Source organism: Bombina bombina, chromosome 1 (genome assembly GCF_027579735.1).
Source record: "Bombina bombina isolate aBomBom1 chromosome 1, aBomBom1.pri, whole genome shotgun sequence".
Classification (NCBI taxonomy): Eukaryota; Metazoa; Chordata; class Amphibia; order Anura; family Bombinatoridae; genus Bombina; species Bombina bombina.
The window spans coordinates 201,194,878-201,217,107 of record NC_069499.1 but is presented as its reverse complement, the minus strand read 5'-3'; the positions used below and the strand labels follow the sequence as shown (position 1 = coordinate 201,217,107).

Below are 22,230 nucleotides of genomic sequence, written 5' to 3'. Positions count from 1 at the left end.
TTAGGGGTTAATACATTTATTAGGTAGATTGTGATATGGGGGCATGGTGGATTAGGGGTTAATACATTTATTAGGTAGATAGCGATGTGGGTGAATGGCAGATTAGGGTTAATAGTTTAATTAAGTACATTGGTTGTGGGGGGATGGCGGTTTAGGGGTTAATACTTTTATTATTAGTTGTGATGTGGGGGGGATGGGGATATAGGGGTTTTGACATGTCGGGTTTATTTTTGGGAGGCGGGTTAGACTTTTACGGGCAATGTAAGATTTTTTTTTTAAAAAATTTTTTTACGTGCCGGCAGATCATAAACAGCCATAAATCACTGGCGACTCCAGAAATTTGTATTTCCGCAACATTTCTGAACATCGCCAGTTTTATCCGACTTACAGCAGGTTATGATCTGACGGCGCTGTATATGTTATTCACCCGATGTGCGAGGTGAACTTACGGGGGATGCGGGTTTCAGCAATTGTGCTGAAGCCTGCGCTGCATATGTAATCTCGCCCAGTCTGCTTAAACAAATACCATACAAACAATTAAGTTTTCGTGTCTTTATTGAACACACCATTAAACATTCACAGTGCAGGGTAGAAAAACCGTGTGAACCTGTAGGCTATAACTTCTCCAAAAGCGACTTGGAGTTAAGGTTATATAAACTGTTAATTAAAGGGACAGTATACACAAATTTTCATAGAACTGCATGTAATATACACTACTATAAAGAAGAATATGCACAGACTGATATAAGAAATCCAGTATAAAACCTTTTAAAACTTGCTCCCAATTTAGCACTGTTGATGAGGTTAGGCTGGGACACCCACTGAAATGGGCTGATAAAGCAGGAATAGCAGATCCCCACCCTCCCCTGCATTTGAAAAGACCCATTAGACAAACTTGAGCAAGCAAGAAACTGTAGACATCAGTATACATCTAAAACTTTGGCTTCGTTAGGAGTCTGAAAAGCAGCACAATGTTATATCATGGTTACAAATTCATTAAAGGGACAGTCTACTCTAGAATTTTTATTGTTTAAAAATAATCGGCTAGATTACGAGTTCGGCGTTAGCTTTTAAAAGCAGCGTTAAGGTTTCCTAACGCTGCTTTTTAGCGCCCGCTGGTATTACGAGTCAGGGAGGTACAGGTCTACCGCTCACTTTTTTTCCGCGACTTTTCCATACCGCAAATCCCCTTACGTCAATTGCGTATCCTATCTTTTTAATGGGATTTGCCTAACGCTGGTATTACAAGTCTTGGAGAAAGTGAGCGGTACAGCCGCTACCTCCAAGACTCCTACCGCATATAAAAGTCAGTAGTTAAGAGTTTTATGGGCTAACGCTGGAACATAAAGCTCTTAACTACAGTGCTAAAAAGTACACTAACACCCATAAACTACCTATAAACCCCTAAACCGAGGCCCCCCCCCCCCCACATCGCAAACACTAAAATAATTTTTTTTAACCCCTAATCTGCCGACCGGACACCGCCGCCACCTACATTATACCTATGAACCCCTAATCTGCCGTCCCTAACATCGCCGCCACCTACCTACAATTATTAACCGCTAATCTGCCGCCCCCAACGTCGCCGCTACTATAATAAAGTTATTAACCCCTAAACCTAAGTCTAACCCTAACACCCCCCTAAGTTAAATATAATTTAAATAAATCTAAAAAAAATTACTATAATTAAATAAATTATTCCTATTTAAAAATAAATACTTACCTATAAAATAAACCATAAGATAGCTACAATATAACTAATAGTTACATTGTAGCTATTTTAGGATTTATATTTATTTTACAGGCAACTTTGTATTTATTTTAACTAGGTACAATTAAATAGTTAATAACTATTTAACTAGTTAAAATAATTACATAATTACCTGTAAAATAAATCCTAACCTAAGTTACAAATACACCTAACACTACACTATCAATAAATTAATTAAATAAATTAACTACAATTATCTAAAATAAAATACAATTAAATAAACTAAACTATATTACAGAAACAAACAAACAAACACTAAATTACAAAAAATAAAAAAATATTACAAGAAGTTTAATCTAATTACACCTAATCTAATCCCCCTAATAAAATAAAAAAGCCCCCCAAAATAATAAAATTACAAAGTTATCAGCTCTTTTACCAGCCCTTAAAAGGGCTTTTTGCGGGGCATTGCCCCAAAATAATCTGCTCTTTTACCTGTAAAAAAAAGAAATACAATACCCCCCCCCAACATTACAACCCACCACCCACACACCCCTACTCTAAAACCCCCCCGATCCCCCCTTAAAAAAACCTAACACTACCCCATTGAAGATCACCCTACTTGAGCCGTGTTCACCCAGCTGGGCACCGATGGGGCAGAAGAGGACATCCGGACTGGCAGAAGTCTTCATCCTATCAGGGCAGAAGAGGACATCCGGACCGGCAGACATCTTCACCCAGGCGGCATCTTCTATCTTCATCCTTCCGGAGCAGAGCGGAGCCATCTTCTATCCAGCCGACACGGAGCCATCCTCTTCTTCCGATGTCTTAACGAAGAATGACGGTTCCTTTAAATGACATCATCCAAGATGGCGTCCCTCGAATTCCAATTGACTGATAGGATTCTATCAGCCAATCGGAATTTAGGTAGGAAAATTCCGATTGGTTGATTTAATCAGCCAATCGGATTGAAGTTCAATCCGATTGGCTGATTGGATCAGCCAATAGAATTGACCTCGCATTCTATTGGCTGATCCGTCTCAGCCCCATTGTTTCCTATGGGGAAATCGTACACAATCGTTCCGATCAGCCAATAGAATGCGAGCTCAATCTGATTGGCTGATTGGATCAGCCAATCGGATTGAACTTGAATCTGATTGGCTGATTCCATCAGCCAATCAGAATTTTCCCTACCTTAATTCCGATTGGCTGATAGAATATTATCAGCCAATCGGAATTCGAGGGACGCCATCTTGGATGACGTCCCTTAAAGGAACCTTCATTCTGTTTTAGGACGTCGGAGGAAGAGGATGGATCCGCGCCGGAGGTCTTGAAGATGGAGCCGCTCGTCATCGGATGGAAAAAGATAGAAGATGCCGCTTGGATGAAGATATCTACTGGTCCGGATCTCCTCTTCTGCCCGGATAGGATGAAGACTTCTGCCCGATGATGGACTTCTTCAGCTGCTGCTTGGATCAAGACTTTAGCCGGAGGATGGACGTCTTCAGCCCCCGCTTGGGCTTGGATCAAGACTTCAGCTGGAGGATGGACGTCTTCAGCCCCCGCTTGGGCTTGGATCAAGACATCGGAGCCTGGACCGATCTGTGATACCGCGATGATCGGCGTGGTGAATATAAAGTAGGAAGATCTTCAGGGGCTTAGTGTTAGGTTTATTTAAGGGGGGTTTGGGTTAGATTAGGGGTATGTGGGTGGTGGGTTGTAATGTTGGGGGGGATTGTATGTTTTTTTTTCCAGGCAAAAGAGCTGAATTCTTTGGGGCATGCCCCGCAAAAGGCCCTTTTCAGGGCTGGTAAGTAAAGAGCTTTTCTATTTTAATTTTAGGAATAGGGTAAGGGCATTTTTTTTATTTTGGGGGGCTTTGTTATTTTATTAGGGGCTTAGAGTAGGTGTAATTAGCTTAAAATTGTTGTAATATTTTTCTAATGTTAGTAAATATTTTTTTATTTTTTGTAACTTAGTTCTTTTTTATTTTTTGTACTTTAGTTAGTTTATTTAATTGTATTTATTTGTAGGTATTGTATTTAATTAATTTATTGATAGTGTAGTGTTAGGTTTAATTGTAGATAATTGTAGGTATTTTATTTAATTAATTTATTGATAGTGTAGTGTTAGGTTTAATTGTAACTTAGGTTAGGATTTATTTTACAGGTAATTTTGTAATTATTTTAACTAGGTAACTATTAAATAGTTCTTAACTATTTAATAGCTATTGTACCTGGTTAAAATAAATACAAAGTTGCCTGTTAAATAAATATTAATCCTAAAATAGCTACAATATAATTATAATTTATATTGTAGCTATATTAGGATTTATTTTACAGGTAAGTATTTAGCTTTAAATAGGAATAATTTATTTAATAAGAGTTCATTTATTTTGTTAGATTTAAATTATATTTAATTTAGGGGGGTGTTAGGGTTAGGGTTAGACTTAGCTTTAGGGGTTAATACATTTATTATAGTAGCGGTGAGGTCCGGTCGGCAGATTAGGGGTTAATAATTGTAGGTAGGTGGAGGCGACGTTGGGGGCGGCAGATTAGGGGTTAATAAATATAATATAGGGGTCAGCGTTAGGGGCAGCAGATTAGGGGTACATAGGGATAATGTAGGTGGCAGCGGTGTGCGGTCGGCAGATTAGGGGTTAAAAAAATTTAATAGAGTGGCGGCGATGTGGGGGGACCTCGGTTTAGGGGTACATAGGTAGTTTATGGGTGTTAGTGTACTTTAGAGCACAGTAGTTAAGAGCTTTATGAACCGGCGTTAGCCCAGAAAGCTCTTAACTCCTGGCTTTTTTCTGTGGCTGGAGTTTTGTCGTTAGATTTCTAACGCTCACTTCAGCCATGACTCTAAATACCGGCATTAGAAAGATCCCATTGAAAAGATAGGATACGCAAATGGCGTAGGGGGATCTGCGGTATGGAAAAGTCGCGGCTGCAAAGTGAGCGTTAGACCCTTTCCTGACTGACTCTAAATACAGCGGTAGCCCCAAAACCAGCGTTAGGAGCCTCTAACGCTGGTTTTGACAGCTAATGCCAAACTCTAAATCTAGGCGATTGTGCCAGATTACAAGTAGAGCGCAATATTGTGCTTACGCCAGCGCAATATTTTTGCTCCATTCAGTAATACCAGCGCATGGAAATGTGCGCTGGTATTACAGGTGTAGTGCAATGCGAACGAGACCTCTCTCACAAGAGCACACTTCCATAGTCTCCAATGGGAGCCTCGTTTTCATGCCGACAGCCACAGCAAAACACCTAGCGCAGCACAGGGTGCAAATCGCATTGGGCAGCAAAAAATAAATATGTATTTATGTCATTACATATACATTTGCCATTTGTGAATTTAACCATTACACTATATACAATGCAATATCTAATAGAAGGATCTTTAAACTGATCAACAATTGTACTTATTATTTAAGTAAATTACCTGAGCAAAGACCTCTACTTCTTCTTTTAGAAAAACCTCTTCAATATTGACAGTATCTTTGGGGAAAAAGCCATATGATTTTCCCTTCTGTTAAAGGTACACAAATGATAAAAATGTTTTATTAGAAGTTTCAAAGGAAAAATGTTAATTATAATTTAAAATTCTTGTACTTTTTTTTTAAATAAAGGTAAAAAAGACATAATGTGTTATTGCAAATGTAGTATGACTAGGCGGTAAATTTATAGCTAAATTGTATAAAAGCACGTTTAAACATAACCCTTGCATAATACATAAAATATAATTATAACAAATAAATAGCTGATACTCCTGCAACCTAACACTATAAATACATTGGATGGGACAGCAATACAATGCCTGGTCTATGGTTACAGAGTGAGAAGATTTAGTTGATACGAACGTTTCCATTTTATGTAATATATTTTACACTATATCACATTAAATGTATTTTATTTTATTGATATTTTTTTATTTTGTTGTTTTTTTCATGTCACTTTCACATTGTTTGTTTTCATTTAATATTAAAGGGACAGTCAACACCAGAATTTTTGTTGTTTTAAAAGATAGATAATCCCTTAATTACCAATTCCCCAGTTTTGCATAACATCACAGTTATAATAATACACGTTTTACCTCTGTAATTACCTTGTATCTAAGCCTCAGCAGACTGCCCCCTTATTTCAGTTCTTTTTGACAGACTTGCATTTTAACCAATCAGAGCTGACTCCATGGTAAATTCACGTGCAATGTTATCTATATAAAACACGTGAACTTAATGCCCTCTAGTGGTGAAAAACTATCAAAATGCATTTAGATTAGAGGCGGCCTTCAAGGTTTAAGAAACCTCCTAGGTTTAGCTTTCAACTAAGAATACCAAGAGAACAAAGCAAAATTGGTGATAAAAGTAAATTGGAAAGTTGTTTAAAATTGCATGCCCTATTTGAATCATGAAAGTTTTTTTTGGACTTGACTGTCCCTTTAATTCCCTTTGGATTTTATTGATTTTCTGAAAGGGATAGAACAACTCAGAAAATACATGTGTGAAGTATACAGTGTATTTGATCAAAATATTAGATATCTGGATTGACAAAGTGATAACACATATTGCTTAGCCTTTTGTAGCCCATTTATGCTACACAAGAGAATGTTTTCAATGTTCTGCTATGTTCAGTGCACCTGTTAATCAACATGTTAAATTTGTAGTTTTAATAAAAATGTTTAAAATATAGTTTAACCCCTTCACTACCGGGAATTTTATTTAGCTACTATTGCTATTTCTTAAAGGGACAGTCAAGTCCAAAAAAAACTTTCATGATTTAAATAGGGCATGCAATTTTAAACAACTTCCCAATTTACTTTTATCACCAATTTTGCTTTGTTCTCTTGGTATTCTTAGTTGAAAGCTAAACCTAGGAGGTTCATATGCTAATTCTTAGACCTTGAAGACTGCCTCTAATCTGAATACATTTTGACCACTAGAGGGCATTAGTTCACATGTTTCATATAGATAACATTGAGCTCATGCACGTAAAGTGACCTAGGAATGAGCACTGATTGGCTAAACTGCATGTCTGTCAAAAGAACTGAAATAAGGGGGCAGTCAGCAGAGGCTTAGATACAAGATAATTACAGAGGTAAAACGTGTATTATTATATGCAAAACTGGGGAATGGGTAATAAAGGGATTATCTTTCTTTTTAAACAACAAAAATTCTGGTGTTGACTGTCCCTTTAAGCCCAGCGAGTGCTGTCTTTCTATTACTTACTACTTGCATTCAGCACCCTGGCTCCTGGACACCTATTAGTGCGAGTGAACCAGCCTCTGTGAATATATATACAGTATATATAAATAATGTGGTACGATAGGCATGTGATACAATATATATATATATATATATATATATACGTTCATTTGGGTTATGGGGTTAAAACATATGTTTAAAGGGGACACTGTACCCAATTTTTTTATTTTGTAATTCAGAAAGAGCATGCCATTTTAAGCAACTTTCTAATTTACTCCTATTATCAAATTTTCTTTGTTCTCTTGCTATCATTATTTGAAAAAGAAGGCAGCTAAGCTTTTTTTTTTTGGTTTGAGTACTCTGGACAGCATTTTTTTATTGGTGGATGAATTTATCCACCAATCAGCAAGGACAACCCAGGTTGTTCACCAAAAATGGGCCGGCATCTAAACTTACATTCTTGCATTTCAAATAAAGATACCAAGAGAATGAAGAAAAATTTGATAATAGGAGTACATTAGAAAGTTGCTTAAATTTCATGCTCAATCTGAATCCCGAAAGAAAATTTTTGGGTACGGTGTCCCTTTAAGTTATGAAATGTATACACAACTTCACTACTTTCTTTAGAATTCTTGTTTAAAAATACAATCAAGATAATAATGTGCTTGGACAAAAAACTTGAATTATACAATAATGGGAAATTATAAAATAACTTGCTAATTACACGCATCATAAATTGTAATCATTGGTTAATTAAAAATGCATTTAATCATATTGGGCAGTCATTATTAGCCAATTAGTAGTGGACTGATGATCAGGTAATTGGTCACAAGCTGATGGCTAAGGCATATGATTGGTGGAGAGTGGTCTGAGAAATAATAGGGACATGGAACTCCAAATGTTTCTTTCATGTTTAAGATAAAGAATACATTTACAACAATGTTAAATTTACTTCTGTTATCTAATTTGCTTTGTTTACTTGGTATCCATTGTTGGAAAGCATACTTAGGTAGGCTCAGGAGCTGGGTGCTAGGTGCTGATTGGTGGCTGCACATATATAACTCTTGTCATTTGCTTACCAATGTGTTCAGCTAGCTCCCAGTAGTACATTACTGCTATTTCATTAAAAGATACAAAGGAAATTAAGCACATTTGAGAACATAAATAAATTAGAGAGATGTTGGGTTTCATGTCCCTTTAAGGGATGTTATATACATTTAGTAATGTAAAATATCATATGAATTCCACTATTCAATTGTATTTTTGTCCCTTTAATCCTATATCCTATATATAGCCTAGAATTCACACAAAAAAAAAAAGATAGGGCAAACCATTTTAAACAACCTTCCAATTTACTTTTTATTTTGCTATGTTGTCTTGGTATCCTTTGTTAAAAAGAATAGCTAGATAGGCTTGGGAGGTGGGAGCTAGCTGCTGATTGGTGGCTGCACATATAAGCTTTTTGTCAAAGCAACATTTTTATTAGAAGTAAATTGGATTTTTTTTTTTTTTAAATGTATCTTCTTTCTGAATCATGAAATAATGTTTTGGGCTTTCATGTCCCTTTAAGCAAATGATAATTATTTAAAGGGACACTGAACCCAAAAATTTTCTTCCGTGATTCAGATAGCGCATGCAGTTTTAAGCAACTTTCTAATTTACTCCTATTATTAATTTTTCTTCGTTCACTTGCTATCTTTATTTGAAAAAGAAGGCATCTAAGCGTCTTTTTTGGTTCAAAAATGGGCCGGCATCTAAACTTACATTCTTGCATTTCAAATAAAGATACCAAGAGAATGAAGAAAATTTGATAATAGGAGTAAATTAGAAAAGTTGCTTAAAATTACATGCTCTATCTGAATCACAAAAGAAAAAATTTGGTTCAGTGTCCCTTTAATTTGTCTTTTTTTTCACAGCTTTACTTACACTTCCCTGCCACAGATCTTCTCTTTTTCCTGACAATTTGTAATACACGTTAATTTCATCGCCTGATTTGAAGCTTAGAAATCTGCAGTCAGGTCCATTGTAATCTTGATTGGCTTGAGCTCTCATCATCAAACCTTAAATAAGAAAAAAAGTTTATATTTTTTAATATTATATGAGGAAGCTGATTACAAAAGTGCTACATCATAATTCTGAGTTAGTTTAAAGGGACGGTAAAGTCAAAATTAAACTTTTATGATTTAGATAGGGCATGCAATTTTAAACAACTTTCCAATTTACTTATATTATCTCATTTGCTTAATTCTCATTGCATTCCTTGTTGAAAAGCATACCTAGGTAGGCTCAGGAGAAGGAATACACAACTGGGAGCTAGATGTGATTGGTGGCTGAACATATATACCTCTTGCAATTGATTCACCCAATGTGTTCAGCTAGCTCCCAGTAACAAATTGCTGCCCATTTAACAAAAGATGCCTATAGAATAAAGCAAATTTGATAATAGAAATAAATCAATATATAATCAGAAATCTGCCCATATCTCCAGTGAACTCATAAACACTAATTATCACTGTATATTCAGTAACTTTCCTTTAATTTACAATCTTGCAAATGGCTAGGAGACTGGTAAGGGTGAAAATGTGCATCTCACATGGAGGATAGACCTTTTAAAATGAGAAACTCCAGCCAATGTTTCCCCAGTAAAATACAGGTTAATTAAACCCATTAAACTCCCATGGAATGCCTATATATGTGCTATTTACGCTATCACCATGGTTACTAAAGAGAAAAAAACACGTTGATAATAAACCTATTAGAGCAGGGGGCATGGGTATATTATACCTGTGTAAGCAGTTTATTATATATATGTTATATGTTATACCATACTATGTATTTTTTAGTTTAAATATGTTTTTAACATTTGGCATGCTCTTTTCTTTTTAGGAAGAAGATTTCGTGTACCTTGGTACTAATGTTCCATACAAGACAGTAGCTGCGGCTACTAATGTTTCCGGATATGGTGAGTCCACAGAATCATCAATTACTAGTGGGAATATCACTCTTGGCCAGCAGGAGGAGACAAAGAGCACCACAACAAAGCTGCTATATATGTCACTTCCCTTACCCATAATCCCCAGTCATTCGGCCGAAGGAAAATGGAAAAAGAAGATAACACAAAGGTATATCAGGTAAGCATAAATTATGTTTTCTTTCCTAAGATATGGTGAGTCCATGGAATCATTAATTTCTAGTGGGAACCAATACCCAAGCTAGAGGACACAGATGATAAGGGAGGGACAAGACAGGTAACCTAAACAGAAGGCACCACTGTTTGAAGAACCTTTCTCCCAAAAGAAGCCTCAGTCGAGGCAAAAATATAAAATTCATATGATTTGGAAAAAGAATGCAAAGAGAACCAAGTAGCAGCCTTGCTCATTTATGAAGGCCCAGGAAGAAGAAACAACCCTCATGGAATGAGCTGGGATTCTCTCAGGAGGTTGCTGTCCAGCAGTCTCATAGGCCAAACAAATAATACTCTTCAACCAAAAGGAAAGAGAAGGACGAGATAGCTGCTAGCATCAGTGCTCGGAGCTACTTGGAGGCCTTGGCCTCCTCTATACCCCCCCGGCGGGGTACACTTCTACCCTGTCGTTACACGGCACTACACAAGGGCTGAATTACAACCAGGTTCTACCTATTAACTCTGTGGGTCTCTACATTTACCATGCAACACATTCAGGAAGCAATCTTTGTGCTTCTGGAGGAGCATTTCCTTAGGCTGCACAGACTGGTGGATCATTGCTTCAGCTCTAACATACTCACTACCCATGATCCGGTCATAGCAGCAGAAGAAACTAGTGGAGGAGACCTACAATTCCAGCTTGAAGCCCCTGCAGCGAACCTTTACTGCCCGCAATACTCTAAGCCGCACCTCCAAGAGATGGAGCAGTCAGAGGTGTACACTGAAAACGGCATCTGCAACGAACTGAGTTCGGGGAGCGCTGTGGTATCTGGTCACACCATGGATCCTCGTATTGCCAGGAGGCATGCTGGTCCCTTTAGCGCACCAGAGAGGGAACGGTGTAGTCTAATTTCACTTTGCTTGACACGAAGCGGAGAGTCAGCTGCAGGCCTTGCATTGGACTGCATGGAAGCACTGAACATCGTGCAGAGGTACTGTCATACCTTGTTTATGGGAGTCATCATGGATGGAATCAGTCTATCATGACGGTCCGGCATAGGGTGATGATTGAAAACCCACACGTGCAACAGGGATATTGGAAAATATGCAAGAGTAGTATTTTAACTATCCCCTAAGTTGCTTACAGATGAACGCTGGGACTGCTTTTTTATAACCATTCTTCTCTGGGATTTTTTTTTTTTTTTTTAAATTCACAGCTAAGTTTGATTTCCTTGTCCACATCTAACTTTTAAGAATCCTAATGTTGGCACTAAAGCCTGCAGTTTGAGAGACGGTAAATGTATGGACATCGTGGCAAGTATTACACCCTATGTTGGGACAGAATTCGTAGCTCTGGCTATCTTTATATGTGTGCATGGTTCACCCTCTCTGTATATAGTTGCAGTTTATTAGGTCTGCTACCTTGCTCACTCAAACTGTTTACACAGCTTATATGACAACCTTAATTCTCCTTGCAAAGTAGTTCAGCTGTAAAATGCTGCCTATGTGTTTGAAAAATGTAGATTTAATATCTAAGATTATGTATAAATGTGTTTTCATTTAATTGCCCAGTTGTTTATATGTTTAGCTGTAATACTTGAGTTTAAAACAAATAATTTTGGATAGGTTATAGGCATGTTTAATCCTCTCTGTCCAATGCTTACAGCTAAGGTATTCAATATCATTTATACCCAGGGCAAACCACAAAAATAGGCATACAATGTTTTCACTTATCTATCCTACTAGATATCATGGAGGTTAATCATGAGGTAGTCAATACACTAATGTATATGGTCTCTTTGTGTTGGGTATAACCACTTTAGAAAACCAGGGGCTACTCAGAAATGTTTGTACCCACATTTAAATGGACCTCTCATTATGACATTAGCTCCCATACCCTTGTGGTCACACTTTGTTTGCAAATTTTTATTCATATGTATCATATCCCCAATACCGAACTGTCAGAGGCAGAGACAGTAAAGGCGTGCTTATTCTATTTACTACTGGGAACCTAGGGGATTAACCTGATATCCTTAGATGGCGGACATTGTGTTCTACTAGATTTATGGCTATGGGGTTGAACTTTGCAAAATCTTTTAATATATAGTATTGGCTCCCAAAATAAATAAAATAAATATAAAAAAACCCCTAAAAAAACAAAACAAATAAAAACAAAATGTACGAGGCCCTCCCTTAACAATGCCATAGTTTTGCTACTAGTTTGATCTCCCATCATAGATTGACCTAGCCCCTATTGTTTTTATAACTGACTCCAACTTAGCCGTGTTGCACAATCCAGATGGTAAGGCAGTTATTTCTTTCTGGGTTGGCCTCACCTCTTTTAATCACACTGCACCTCTGGCGATGTGGACTTTTAGATTTTCAAAAGAATTTAACATACCTTGTCTTCGTGGCTTCTAACTTTTTAAAGCTAAAATACCTGCTATAAACAATATTGTAGATATAGCAGTACTCTGGATTGATCAATATTTATTTTGGGCTCATGGGTAGGCCCACAGAGTTTCTAGTTTCTAATTAATATAAAAGTTTATTACTTATAGTATACTACCTGGTTGCATTGTAAAATAAATTATAAAATCTGAGGTCTTCATAGTGAGATCCAAAAGCGGTCTCTCCATTTTATTATACCTTCCCTTACTTCCAGACTTGTCTCCTTATTTAAGGTCCAAGAGTGACCTTTTCTGTTTGTTATGGGAGGTTAGCTTTTATATAGGCACTGTGTTTTAATTTGACTATCAATGTTACAATTCATTGCATTGCAATTTTCTTTGTATGTTTATACTGCTTGTATGCCTATTTCTAGTACCTCAATAAAAATTTTCAAAAAAAAAAAAAAAAAAGGAAAGAGAAGTAGCCGTAGCTTTCTGAGCCTTATGTTTCCCAGAAAAACAAACAAAGCAGAAAACTGATGAAAGTCCTTAGTCGTTTGCAGATAGAATTTCAGCACACACACAACATCTAGGTTGTGCAACAAACGCTCCTTATAAGAAAAAGGATTAGGAAAAAGAAGGAACAACAATTTTTTGATTAATATTTCTGACTAAAACAACTTTAGGCAGGAAACCAAACTTAGTACGCAGAACCACCTTATCAGAATGAAAGATAAATAGTAAGAAGTGAATACAGCGCCAACAAGAGGCCAAGGGATAAATATACTCACAGAGAGATAAAAGAAGATTATTTAATGAACCATGTTAAAAAGCATCAGTAAAAAATGTAAGAAACACATATAGATAAAATTACAAAAACAGGAATATCTTGCAGGAGCGGCTAAAGCTGATAATTACAATAAAAACAGAAATAATCACAGGTGATCAGTGTGAGTGGTACACCAGATTAAGAGTGTAAACTAGTGAAACAGAATAAGCCTAAGTACAACTATAACAAGTGCATCAAGCAAGAAGTTAATAAACAATAGTACAAATAATAATGTTCAAAAAATAGTGTGTCAAAAAAATAGAAAAATGCACTGCAGTGCAAAAAGAGGGTCAAATAGTAAGTGAGTGCAAATGGATAAAACAAATGCTAGCTACTAATCCAGTGAGCCAAAGATATAATTAAATAAAATACACAATATGCAATAACATAAAAAATATATTCCAAAAAAGTGTTCCAAAAAGTTGATCAAGAAATGTTAGTGAAGAACAAAAATAAGTCAATCAAAACCAAAAAAATGAAAAAATGGGTGATGAAAAACAAGGTGAAAGTGAGGAAATTGGTTCCTTCAATATTAGTTACTTTAACAGATCCAAATTCCTGAGTGTGGTAGCTGAAGTAGCTGATTGGATCCTAGCACCTGTCAGCTGCTCCTATGGTATCCTAAAAAGTGTCCCTGAAAAAAAGAAATTCACAACATAGTGTATCCAATATGAGAATGAAGTAAAGATTAAAATAATGCTTACCAATATGTCAACGCGTTTCTGCCATCAAAAAAGGGCCTTTCTCAAGACTAAAATATTGGTAATGGCAGCTAGCCTTATATACAGTTTAGAAGTAGCTTATATGTTAGTTTAATTGATTAATTGTATTGTTTGAGCGCCAAATCCCTCCACTTCCTGTGTAACATCTAAAAGATTCCCCCATGAAGTGTAACATCACTTCCTATGTAACATCTAAAAAATTCCCCCATATGGCAAACCGGAGGTCCCTCCACTTCCTGTGTAACATCTAAAAGATTCCCCCATAAAGTGTAACATCACTTCCTATGTAACATCTAAAAAATTCCCCCATATGGCAAACCGGAAGTATATAAATCTTACCAGATTACGGTACGTCACTTCCGGGTAGCTCCGATATTGGGCTCGAAACCGGTAAGCCAAAATAAACATACCGGTAATTGAGAAAGAAACAACTGGATAAATATAAGGCCATATACATGCCTTTTGAATGACATATATTTAGATATGTATAAAATTAATCCGGTAAGATTTATATACTTCCGGTTTGCCATATGGGGGGAATTTTTTAGATGTTACATAGGAAGTGATGTTACACTTTATGGGGGAATCATTTAGATGTTACACAGGAAGTGGAGGGACCTCCGGTTTGCCATATGGGGGAATTTTTTAGATGTGTATAAATAAAAGTGAAAGACCCAGGTGCCTACCCTAAGGAGGCTAGGTATAACGTGTGGGAAACCAAAGAGGTGACTAAAAAAGGTTTAATAAATTTGTAAAATCAACATATAATATAAAAACACAGTATTATACTTCATGGATCCATGAGCAGGTAAAAAAGTATTTGACAATGCTAATAAAAAGCTGACAATAGACCAAATAAAAAATAAAAACAATGGAAAACCAAAAGAATGACAAATCAGTCGATCCTGTAGAATAAAAACAATAGTCTGAGTGGTCTGAAATAGCCAAGAATGTAAAGTCTGCAAATAAAGTACAAATACAAAGGGGGGTCCGGTGTGTCGAATCCTTTTTGAAGAAAAGATGTGCAAATCCAATGATTGGGGAATCCTATGGGTGATGAAAGTCAAATCCAAATACAGTGGCACAATAAAGTAGCAAAAATAAAAATGTCAAGAGCGTGAAAAATATTGGTGATCAAAAATGATATTGGTGATCAAAAATGAACAAATTTTGTGGCCAACATAACAAAGTGTAAAGTGTTCAAAAGATGCACTTAAAAATAGCAATAAAAAAGAAAAACATCCTCAATCTTGAAACAAGTGCAAACAATGACTGAAAAGGTGATCTTGTAGTGAAAATAAAGAAAAAAGACTGGGGAACAAAACGGTCCACCTGTGGAAAAAAGCAAAAACAAAATATAGTGTAGATGGTCCTAAATAATTGACAAATAATGGAATAAGGCTTACCAGTGCTGGTCTACGCGTTTCGGCCCGTGCTAGGCCTTTCTCAAGACTGGTTAGTGAGTGTTAGTGGTGGCCTTATAAAGGGTGCCAAACCGGATGTGGCTAATTCGTTTACTTCCGGTTTCTTAATTTTCCTTGTGAGTTTAGGCTTATATAAACAAATAATAAAAGAGTATTGGTGATATTTTAGAAGGGAGAGTAGAGACTTTCCAAACCTTGATAGTCTTTCTAACTTTGTTAATTTTTTCACTGATTTACTTCCTCCATGAAACTCGTGACGTCACTTCCGGTATCGGTAAAAAATTTAGATCGTAAAATACTGATCATGAATTAGTCTTAGTGTACACCTTTTTAAGGGTAGCGAGTTTAGCTAAATTTAATTTTCTAAGATGGTTGAGGCCGGATTAAGTAATATTATAAAACGGTCCGTAAATGAACCAACCTGATTGGTTGTGACGTCACAACATAGGGTATACGCCTGTGATTGGGTTTAAAGATAGGTGTGTGGTTCCTTCATTTGATTGGATCTAGGAACGGTGTATTTATTATTCCTACAATGTCGATGATGTGTGTTAAAGCTTACGTAAATGGCCATACTGGGGGTATGCCGTTTCTTTCCTTTTTTTAAATTGGGAGTGGGGGTAACAGAATTTAATGAACTTGAAAAGACTTTAATTTGAAAAGACATTGATTTGTGACGTTATTATAAAGATTCCTCAGTGATAATGTTTAGTGTAATATCTTACACCTTGTCATACATTATGTGCCGTGCTGAATGCACTTAAGTGTATTGAGAACCTTTCGATTTTCTCATAATTGAGAATTGGCCTAATAAATAAAAGACAGTAAATGTATTGCACTTCAATGTATTTAAATGTATTGAGAACCTTTCATAATTAAAGATTGGCCTAATGAATAGAAGACAGTAAATAATCATAAATGGTCGATTCTGCTTTTGCTTTGTAAAAATAATGAATGCATTTAAAGTATCTAATCTGGTAACAGAAAATAAACTTTGAAACTTGTGGGGTCTCATTTTATTGTGAATTACTAACTGTAATTTAAAGAATGGAAAAGGAGAGAAATCTAGAGGGTGGATATGCTTTAAAGTGCAACACCTTCTTTAAGGGACAACCGTATCCGAATTCACAAGAAGATATTTAGATATAAATACAAGCATACGCTTGAAGGTTTTAGACACATATAAAAAAAAATCTTAGACACATATAAAAAAATTTTTTAAATTATTTTCCCAAAAGCCTAACGTTTCAAGAAATGGGGACAATCCTTATTGTTTGATTGAATAAGGATAATGCCAATATTAACTGACATTATGTATGAGGGAAGGGGTGGGGACCCGTCCTTCTTCCGCCTTGCTATTCTTGTTTACTAATATATATTTAGTTACAAGAATAAATTTAGTTGCAAGAATAAATTTAGTTGCAAGAATAAATTCCAACTTTATTGTTAGAAAACAATCTTTTGTAGAAAAGTGTATATTTATATCTGATAGCTATAATTATCTTGTAACTGGAGGATATAACTAACCGTATCTAGAAAAGTAATGGTATTGAATGGCTGATTCTTTACAACCCCCATATTGGGGTCTTTGGAGAATGTAGTTTCGAAGAACCATATTGGAAAAGCAATGGTGCTTGTAGCTGAGAAGGGGATGTCACAAGCGGATATGAAAGGCGATATGGATCTTATACTCATAGTAGTTTTAATTGGAATGAGATGGATCAGAAAATCTGATGAGAACTATATCATCTAGCCTTGAATGTGTGTATATCTGCAAGTCTAACTATAGTCAATTTGACCTGTACAATCTGAAATAGATCTCAAGGGTCCTTTTGGGATCTTTCACGGGAACTTGAAAGGTCTAGTAGTGTAGTCTACTTGTTTCGGCCCTAGTCTTAATTTTTATGTACAATTTGTGCTGTGACCGGCTAATCACTGTGTATTAGGCCTAGGGTATAGATCAATGCTTGATCCTGGAGCCTTATCTTAGAGAGAGGAGATATTATATCAAAGGAAAGTGAAATACTCAATAATAGGAGCACCATGTTTGTAGTCAGTGCATAATTGGATATTCTTATGATCAGACCATATTAAAGAGATGTGACAGATCTTCTTTATTGTTAAGACCTCTTGGATACAGACAATCTAGGTTGAAGATCCACCTGGATTCTGCTGTGAGGAGTTTCTTTTCATAATGGCCTCCTCTCCAATCTTTTTTGATCTTCTGTATCCCTAGAAAAGTAAGTTCATTGATATTCCCTTTGTGTTTATCGGCAAAATGTTTATATAAGGCCGTATCGGTATTCAATTTCTCAATGAGCAACAGGTGTTCTCGTATCCTGTCCTTAAGAGTTCTAGATGTTTGGCCTACATATTGTAGGCCACATGAACATTGGAGCATGTACATTATACCTTTGTCTTGGCATCTGATTAGATCGTTAATTTTATGAGTTTCCTTGGTGTTATGGCAGCTAAATGATGCTGCTTTAATGCCTTGTTTACAAGCCTGCACGATACACATGGGAAAAACCCTTTAATTTCCTTTCCGAATATGTTTTTTACTCCAAAGGTCTTTTTCTTTGGTATACTCGGGGCTATTCTATTTTTCAAATTTTTGTTTTTCCTATATATAAACCTTGGTTGTATAGGTAGTTTTTCACCTATTATGTCGTCATCCTTCAGTATACCCCAGTGTTTTCTGAATATATTCTCAATGATATTTTTGTTGTCACTGTACTCTGTGATCATTGGGATATTGATGTACTCCTTGTCTGTCATAGTTGTGGATTCCTTGTATTTCGTCAGTTTGGTTCTATCAATTGTCCTTACTTCTTGGATTTTCAGATCCAATATGGCCTCATTGTATCCTCTCTCTAATAGTTTTGATTTAATTAGTGTTGCCTGTTCTTCCCATTTTTCTGTAGTAGAACAATTTTTCCTCATCCTTAATAATTGACCTTTTGGGATATTGTTCTTCCAATTGTAGTGATGGCAACTGGTCATGTGTATATAATTGTTGCTATCTACCTCTTTGAAGTGCGTTGAGGTCTCCAATTTCCCATTTATAACTTCAATTTTCAGATCGAGGAAAATTATTTCAGTGGTGCTACTGGCATATGTGAATTGTAGATTGTTTGTATTGTTGTTCATGACTTTAAAGGTAAAATCAAGATCCGTTTGTGTCCCCTTCCAAATAATAAGTATATCGTCAATGTAACAACGATAAAGGACCAGGTCCGCGCCGGCTGGGCATGATTCCCAAAAGATATGCTCCCATTTGCCCATATAGAGGTTGGCGTAGCTAGGAGCGAACCTGGTCCCCATTGCTGTGCCACAAATTTGTTGGTAATAGTGACCATCATCACAAAAGTAATTATGATTCAGTATATATTGTATACTGTCTAGGATGAAGTTCCTTTGTTCTTCTGGGACTTCTTTATCCTTTTTGAGAAAGTATTCGACACTTTCTAACCCTTCTTTATGTGGGATACACGTATATAATGATGTGACATCACAGGTTGCTAGAATAAAGCCATCTTCCCACATTATATCCTCCAATAAATTTAAGACCTGGGTTGAATCTTTGAGGTAGGATGGTAGTTGTCGAACATATCTCTGTAGATTCAGGTCAACATATTCAGATAAGTTGCTACTTAATGATCCAATGCCTGAAATAATTGGTCTTCCTGGGGGCTTTTGCAACGATTTGTGGATCTTCGGTAGGTGATATATCACAGGAGTGATGGGATGGTTGATGTTAATGTAGTTGTACTCTTTATCGTTAAGAATACCCATCTCTTTTGCTTTATCTAGTATCGTCAGTAATTCTTTCCTGTATGTTTCCAACGGGTTGGAGCGTAATTTACGATACGTTTTTTGATCGCTTAATATTCTTTCGTTCTCCAATTTATAATCAGTCCTGTTCATCATGACGATTCCTCCTCCCTTATCTGCTGGTTTAATGCTCAAATCATGGTTATTCTCAAGTTCTTTGATCGTTTTCAACTGTTGAGTGGTTAAGTTGTGTTTCCGTATTTTTAGTTTTTTCAATTGGATGTCCCTTATTTCTCTACATACTATATTCTCGAAGGATTCTATAGCTGCTCCTTTACTGGCAGTTGGATAGAAGGTTGACTTGGGTTTAAGTTCCGTATGTCTGTAGAGGTCTGTGTATTCTCTTGGTGTATAAGCCGATCTCTCAGCTGGGGACCTTGAGAAAAACCTTTTCAATGTGAGTTTCCGCACAAATTCCTTAGTGTTGACGAATGTTTGAAATGTATCCAAACTTCTAGTGGGGGCAAAGGAGAGTCCAAACTTTAAGACAGAGTTTTCCTCCTTTGTCAAAGTGTGTGAGCTCAGGTTGAAAATGCCAATAGTCTCTTTTGTGTTGGTGTCTTTTGTATCAAGTTCATTTTTCTTATCTGCTTTCTTGTTTGATTTGACTCCTCCTCTTCTTCCTCGATGTGTCTTCTTTTTAGTGCTTTGGGTTTTTCTGATCCCACATTTTTCTGTGGTTTCAGCGACCTGTCTTTCTCTCTGCTGGGCGGGTATTCCAGCCCTAAAAAAGAAGGAGAGTCCCCAGTGTTTGGGGTAGTGGATGTTTGTGGATCAACCCTTGGTTCTGTTCTTTTGATACAGTGTTGGATCTTCCACTCATCCTTTGTATTTCCTTCTTTTGGTATCTTCCCTGAATATTCATCTTGGACTTTCGCGTGACCACCTTTTGTCTGTGGTGTCTTATATGTGTCTCTATACACATAGTTGAAGTCATCTCTTCTTTCGTATTCTTCAAAATTGACCTCTTGTCTCTGTTGGTGATAGCTGGGTCTCCAATCGTCTTGTCTATTCCATTGTGGCCTTCTATTGTAGTGTTGTCTTCTTCGTGGGTAATAATCATCTCTCCAAATAGTTTGGCTATGATTGGTTTGGTAGTTTGGTGTCCTATTTTGAGAATAGTTCCACCCATTGTTCCATTGATCTCTCCTTCTATCAGGAGAGTAATTAACTCTAGGTCTCATATCTCTCCTTCTGTCGGGGGAGTGGTTAGCTCTGGGTCTCATGTCTCTATTATCATCATGTTCCCTGTAGTAATTATTGTATCGTCTGAAATTCTGTCTGTATCCGTGTTTATACCCTCGGTTTGAATATGGTGGTTGTGTACGATAGTTGGATCGTGTCTCATAGTCATTGTGTGTCTTGTTCTGATCAAAATATCTATTAGTAGGATGCACTTGTTTGTAGGAGTGTCTTTTATGTTCCTGGTCTTGATCTAAAATGTGTATCTCATCATTGTGATTGGGCTTAGTTGAAGTCTGTATAGCCAGGCTCTTAATTTTTGTAGAATTTTTATCTGTATCTGTATCAGTATTTTCAGTTTCAGTGGCAATTCCCTTTCTGTAGGTACTACTTTCTTTGCTTTCTAATTCCCTCATAAGTTTCTTTGTTTTCTTTTGGATAACATCTTCTCTAGCTTTTTTTACTCTTTTAACTAGGTTGTCTCTCTTATCTACAAGGTCTTTGGACTCTTGTCCAGAGTGTTCTAAATTTAACAATATTGCTTCATTCTCTTTAATCTCATGATCCATCTCTATGGAGAGTGATTCTCTGTATTCAATAATCAGCTTCATTAGCTGTCTTGATGTGTTGATTAACACCATTCTCCATTTCTCAGATATGGAATCAGATAAAGGAAAGGCACACTCTTTGTGAGTGACCAGTCCTTTTGGTATAATGTCTAATTCTAAGCATTTCCTTAAAAAGGATATTTCAGCCTTATATTTCACTTCTGAGATCAATAATTTTTCTAGGTCTTTAAAAATAGACTGTATATCTATAGTGTCATCTTCCTCAACTTCGATGCTTATCATTTTAGTGTGTTGATTGACATCTATAAGGACATCTTGCCTAAGTGAGTTAAGAGATTCCATCTGAGACAGATGGTGTGGTATTAGAGGGATCGGCTGCTAAGGACAGGCTAGGACAAGTATGAAAGTTAGATCTGTAAGTTGGCCTAAGCGCCTGATGGGAACCTGTATGCCTGGGGGTGAGTAACTCCTAGCTGTTACCCGTGAGTTGATGTGTATAAATAAAAGTGAAAGACCCAGGCGCCTACCCTAAGGAGGCTAGGTATAAAGTGTGGGAAACCAAAGAGGTGACTAAAAAAGGTTTAATAAATTTGTAAAATCAACATATAATATAAAAACACAGTATTATACTTCATGGATCCATGAGCAGGTAAAAAAGTATTTGACAATGCTAATAAAAAGCTGACAATAGACCAAATAAAAAATAAAAACAATGAAAAACCAAAAGAATGACAAATCAGTCGATCCTGTAGAATAAAAACAATAGTCTGAGTGGTCTGAAATAGCCAAGAATGTAAAGTCTGCAAATAAAGTACAAATACAAAGGGGGGTCCGGTGTGTCGAATCCTTTTTAAAGAAAAGATGTGCAAATCCAATGATTGGGGAATCCTATGGGTGATGAAAGTCAAATCCAAATACAGTGGCACAATAAAGTAGCAAAAATAAAAATGTCAAGAGCGTGAAAAATATTGGTGATCAAAAATTATATTGGTGATCAAAAATGAACAAATTTTGTGGCCAACATAACAAAGTGTAAAGTGTTCAAAAGATGCACTTAAAAATAGCAATAAAAAAGAAAAACATCCTCAATCTTGAAACAAGTGCAAACAATGACTGAAAAGGTGATCTTGTAGTGAAAATAAAGAAAAAAGACTGGGGAACAAAACGGTCCACCTGTGGAAAAAAGCAAAAACAAAATATAGTGTAGATGGTCCTAAATAATTGACAAATAATGGAATA

The 22,230-nt window shown here is 36.4% G+C and overlaps 1 protein-coding gene across 1 annotated transcript in view; it reads right to left on the bottom strand.

Moving 5' to 3' along the window:
* The window catches only part of MIA2 (MIA SH3 domain ER export factor 2), a 598,301-nt gene that overhangs the window by 507,303 nt on the left and 68,768 nt on the right, over positions 1 to 22,230 (bottom strand). The window contains exons 2-3 of the mRNA XM_053711462.1: positions 8,844 to 8,977; positions 5,159 to 5,245 (exon numbers count right to left, since the gene is read on the bottom strand). Of these exons, the coding sequence (XP_053567437.1) occupies positions 5,159 to 5,245; positions 8,844 to 8,977 (221 nt within the window). The remainder of the gene's footprint in view (positions 1 to 5,158; positions 5,246 to 8,843; positions 8,978 to 22,230) is intronic.